Raw genomic sequence first — 5,771 nt, forward strand, 5'->3', positions numbered from 1 at the left:
ATGAAATTCAGCTTGCCTAGAATGCATCTGTACAGTGTAGTGTCAGAAAATGCTTCAGCAGTACTATCTACCTGGTAACCTGTCACCATCGGTGTGTCTGCTGGGTTTGCATCAACCAAATACAGCCTGGTTAATACATCAGCAATTTTCAGTGTCTGGTGTACCAGAAAATTACCTGCTTGGTCCTTCTCGACCTGCAGAGAAAGATAGTTGGAAACCTCACCAAGATCCTTCATGTCAGATCAGAACTTCTTCTGAGAAAAAAGCCTGCCCAGGGCTTTGCGGATCTCTTTAGTTTTGATGCTGTAGATGATGGGGTTCAGAATGGGAGGAACCAGGAGATATATATTGGCCATCATTGAGTGCAGCATTGGAGAATTATGCCTGCCAAACCTGTGTGACATAGACAAACCAATCATTGGAGTGTAATAGAGCACGACAGCACAAATATGGGAGACGCAGGTGTTCAGGGCCTTGAGACGGCCTTCCTTGGAGGCCATACTCAGCACGGTCTTGAGAATCATCACATAGGACAAGACGATGCACAAGGAATCAAGGCCAAATGTGGAAAGTACACATAACAGGCCATAGAAGCTGTTGACGGTGGTGTCTGCACAAGGGAGCCGGATCAGATTGGGGTGCAGACAGTAAGGATGAGCAAGGGTGGTGGACTTGCAAAATGGCAGCCTCCTTAGGAGGAGAAGCATTGGGACCATTAGGAGAACACTTCTCATGGCAATCCCTAAGCCTATCAACATAATCCTAAAGTTTGTCAGGATGGTGGTGTATTGCAGAGGGTTGTAAATGGCTATGAAGCGGTCCAGGGCCATTGCCAAGAGGACCCCTGAGTCCATTCCTGAGAAGCAATGGATGAAGTACATCTGGCTGAGGCACGCATCCAGCCCAATCTCCCTGGCATCAAACAGGAAGACACCCAGCACTGTGGGGAGGGTAGAGAGGGAGACCCCCAGCTCACTCACAGCCAGCATGCAGAGGAAGAGATACATGGGCTTATGCAAGGTCTGATCCTTCACGATCACTAGGAGAACAATGCCATTCCCCAAGACAGCAATGGCATACATGATGCAGAAGGAAAACGAGACCCCCATATTTATGGTCTTCAGTCCTGGGATGCCAGTGAAGAGGAATGTGGGATGGAAGATGCTTTGGTTATTTTGTGGTCCCATGGTGAGGCATCAGGCTCCCCCATTCAGTAGCACCTGGATTGACATAATCAGTAAAGAAAAAAAAATCACTATCATGAACACCATTCCTTGCTTTGGTTCTAAGGTAACTAATTACATCAGATTATTGGCCTATCTATAGTAATAATAGAAATCATAGTAATTCTAATATTTAGACCCCAACCATCTGGCTGGGTTTTCACAGCCACTCTGGGCAATTTAGAGCATAAATAAAACATAGTAAAATATGAAACATTAAAAACTTCCTGATACTGGGCTGCCTTCAGATGTCTTCTAAAAGTTATGTAGTTCTTTATCACCTTGTTATCTGCAGGGAGGGCGTTACACAGGGAAGGCACAACTACCAAGAAGGTAGTCGTTATTTCTAAATTCTGTATTCTACCTTTTGGGCACGAAACATGTCAACAAACCCACAAGGTGATTCCTGTCATTCTAACAAAGCATATTTTTAAAAAACTCAATAAATAATCCGGCATATATTTTCAAAATCTTTTTGTGTGTTCTGCTCTGGACATGAAGATTTCAACCATATTTTGCATGATGGTTCCTGAGATCAGGGAGCAGGTTTTTCTATAAGTTAAGATGCAATTGGATGCCATTGTAAATGAAGATGGTCGACTGAATTTTTCAAAACTGATTTTTCAGTGTGTGCAAATTCTTGAGGAAGGATGGAATATGGGTCCTTTGATTTGGCAAGAAGAAGGTCCTTAGCCATCTCAGAGGAATGCAAAGGAGATGCAGTGTAGGTTATCCCTGGCTGAACTAGAAGGAATAAAAACAGTGGGAAGAGATAACATGCTCCAGAAGTTTATAACCAAAAGGCAGCAGAGAGATTGGACCATTAGAAGGAGATGAAGGATCAGGGGATGACATTCCTGGGAATAGGAGAAACTGTGGCATGTTTAGATGCTCTTGCAAACAAGCCAGAAGAGGCATGCTAATGATATGTAAAGCAGAGAAGCAATAAGAGGAGCAACCACACGCAGCCAGAAGACAGAAGTGAACCAGGTCAGGATGACAACAGGAAGGACTGAAAGGGGACAACAAACCTCACAGCAACCCTTCAGAAGCAGAAGAAAAGGTTGGAAGAGCAAGAGAAGAAGAAGGGACATGTAAAAGCAGCAGAGGAAAAAGAGCAGATCATGAGCTGCAGAAGATAGGAGAATAATAGAGCAGTTCCAAGGAGAATGAGAGAAAGGAAGGAAGGTGAGAGGGAAACAAGCAACCAAGGGAGATGAGCTTGGAAGAGAGGGAATGAGAAGCAGCCCTGGTGAAAGGCACCAGTGTCCCACAAGGAGATGAACGACTAAAGGTCACAGGCCAGAAGCCTTCAAGTATCCACCCTTTAATTGCCATACATCAACCAAGTTAAATTTAATGATGCTTAATGTAGAGTACCAAAGACAAGCAAAAGCATCATCAAAGTCCAGTCATTCAGTTGTTGGACCACAATGGTTTGTATGATGATGATGATGATGATGATGATGATGATAATAATAATAATAATAATAATAATAATAATAATAATAATAATAATTTATTTATACCCCGCCCATCTGGCTGGGCTTCCCCAGCTGTTCTGGGCAGCTTCCCCAAAAAATATTAAAATACTGTAATACATCAAACATTATAAGCTTCCCTAAACAGGGCTGCCTTCAGATGTCTTCTAAAAGTCTGGTAGTTGTTCTCTTTGACATCTGGTGGGAGGGCGTTCCACAGGGAGGGCACCACTACCGAGAAGGCCCTCGGTATGATGCCCTTGATGCAGAAAAGCAAAACCTATATAAAAATATTAAAAGACCCACCTGGAGAAAAACCCTTTGTTCTCTGCTGGCGGACAGGAGAGGGACCTGCCAGAGGCTCAGATGCAGAAATATTTATGTCTCTTCCTGACGAGGGAGGATGTAAGGCTTTCCTCCTGCAATTCTCACGGACCCCAAAGGCATCAGCCCAAAGGAAGCTGCTCTGCAGTGGGCAGAACTCAGCACCAGCCTCCCTTGACAGACTAGGTCCCAGAAGCTGCAACAGTTGGGATCACAGAGTGCTACCATCTGATCTATCTATTTTAAGCACAGGCTGTGTGAAGTGGCAGCAATACTTTGATTGTATTTTCTCCATTGCATAATTTCTTTTCTGTCTCTAGTTCTAGTTCACCTTGTGCAAAGGAATGAGCCCCTCTCAAGTGCCCCTGTGCACCCCCTAAATCTGTTCTGGGTCTCTCCCTAGGCCTCCAGAGCAGATCTGAGGGCAGCCCAGGGTGCATGTGGAGTGGGGAGATCCCTTTACACCAGTGCTAGTGCAAAATGTAGTTGAAAGCCACCCTTTAGGCTCCCATGCACACCCAGCTGGACTCAGCTACATTTGTAAAGATAAAGTGCTTTATATGCGTTATAACACTATGGCACCAAATGGTGCAGCAGAGTCCAATTTTTTGCCAACAGAACTTCCCTGTATGAAGTTTGCAACACATTTGACTATGATTCAGTCAAATGTGTTGCAAACTTCATACAGGGAAGTGCATGTGTCTGGATCCAGCCCGGAGCTGTGTCATGCGTGAGACCTCGCAGACTAAATCCTTGAAACTGTGGATAACAGAGAACACACTTGGGTGTCTCATTGCAATAAATAAAGGGGCACTGCACATCACTTTGTGGTTCATTGACCAATAAATATGATCTGGGTGTCCTGCCTACAGATGACTACTTTTGAAAGAATTTTTGGACCTTGAATTAAAATGCAGGTCTGGTTTGGGAAGGACCTCAAGGAAGCCAGTCTAGTGTCTCAGCACAAGACAGTGTGCCAAATACCTCTGATGAAAAACTAACACCAAAACTGAAATTAGGAAAGGGAGTAAAACCCAAGGAAACTTTCCCTGGAGAAAGGCAGAACTTTATCACGTATGCAAACATTCCAGAAAATGAAAGACCCGTGCCAAAGGTGTATGCCAATTTGTGGACAGTGTCACACACACACAAAGATAATCTGTGTTTTGTTTCCTGGTTTTTGTTAGCCCTGTGAGATCCGAGTATAAGATTGCCCCATGCTGGATCTGGCCAGGGGCCCATCAAGCCCAGCTTCCTGTTCTCCCAGTGGCCACCAAGAGGCCTCAAAGGGAAGCCCGCAAGCAGGATCCGAGCATCACAACAACCATCTCCCCACCTGCGACTCCCAGACTCTGCTGTTCAGTAGAGTTCTGCCTCTTACTAGAGATGGAGAAAAGCCTTCAGTGTGCATGCACAGTCAGTAGAGTGTCCCCTGGAAATGGGCCTGAAGACTGGTTTGACTTGGGCTTCAATATGCTCACAGCGCTGAAAATTGGCAGGAGCACATGGGTAACGCTGCCACCATCTCTCCAACAACACAGATCATTAAAAATGTGTGTTTATAATGGCTACTAGCCACAATATTGTTGTTCATTCTTCTTATTGATCATTTTATTGTTTTATCCTTTTTGGAAGTCATGCTGAAATGGTGTGGTTGTTGTTTTTGACAATCAAGTGGTGTACAGATTTTATGAAATGAAATAAATAAGAACATTTGCATGTTGTGCATGTTGGTGGGTGATGTCCCATAAGAACATAAGGGGAGTTTGGCTGCTGAATCCCCCCAAGGAGATGCCTCATAGTCCTTGAACCCTGGACTTGAACCCTGGCCAAGCAGGTGTCTCTTGGGAGAAGCCCACAAGGAGGGCAGGACCACAACAGCACTCTCTGACAGCTGAGGGAGAACATAGATAATGTAAGGCTTTTGAAGAGTTAAAATAGCAATGAAGCAAAAACAGCTTAAAACTCGCCTCACTTTCTAAATATCTGTGTTGTCTTGTCTGCTTTGTTGTGTTCTGTATTCTGTATCATTGGAGGTTTCTGCATAGGCTGGGGAGATGCCAAGTCAAGAACCAAACAGCAAGAACAGTTTATTGAACACACCTGAGTGGGAGGGGTGCAGGTTGGGGTCACTCTTGGATTAGGGGAAAGCAAAAATTTGGATATGTTTTCAGGGCTGAGCAGAGATAACTCAGTTTAACAGAAGTTTAGAAATGCAAGTTATGAAACCAAGCGTCCTCATTTCACGAAATAGCATATTGTTAAAAGGTCTGCAGGATAATCAAAAATCTCCATTTTGAAGGAAATCAGCCCTGAGTGCTCCCTGGAAGGACAGACCTTGAAGCTGAGGCTCCAATACTTTGGCCACCACATGAGAAGAGAAGACTCCCTGGAAAAGACCCTGGTGTAGGGAAAGATGGAGGGCACAAGGAGAAGGGGATGATAGAGGACGAGATGGTTGGACAGTGTTCTCGAAGCTACCAACATGAGTTTGACCAAACTGCGGGAGGCAGTGGAAGACAGGAGTGCCTGGCGTGCTCTGGTCCAGGGGGTCATGAAGAGGTGGACACGACTAAATGACTAAACAAAAAAATGAGGGAATGCTCCATTTTCAATGAGATAGGGAGGCCATTCCTGGCATTTTCTTTTTAATAAACATTGTCCATAGGATCATTGGAAATGGCATCATACAAAGTCAGTCTATTGGTGCACCTCCCAGGCTGCCAGTATTCTCAAGTATACT

General features: G+C 44.6%; 1 protein-coding gene across 1 annotated transcript; it reads right to left on the reverse strand.

Moving 5' to 3' along the window:
- Positions 1-242: 242 nt before the first annotated feature.
- Positions 243-1,187, reverse strand: LOC310760892 (olfactory receptor 51I2-like; the record flags this gene model as incomplete). The annotated part of the gene is made up of 1 exon (XM_083610109.1): positions 243-1,187. The coding sequence occupies one exon, from the start codon at positions 1,185-1,187 to the stop codon at positions 243-245; it is 945 nt and encodes a 314-aa protein (XP_083466235.1).
- Between the last annotated feature and the right edge of the window lie 4,584 nt (positions 1,188-5,771).

The sequence above is a fragment of the Podarcis filfolensis genome (genome assembly GCF_964270895.1).
Source record: "Podarcis filfolensis genome assembly, chromosome: 4".
In the NCBI taxonomy this organism is placed as follows: domain Eukaryota; kingdom Metazoa; phylum Chordata; class Lepidosauria; order Squamata; family Lacertidae; genus Podarcis; species Podarcis filfolensis.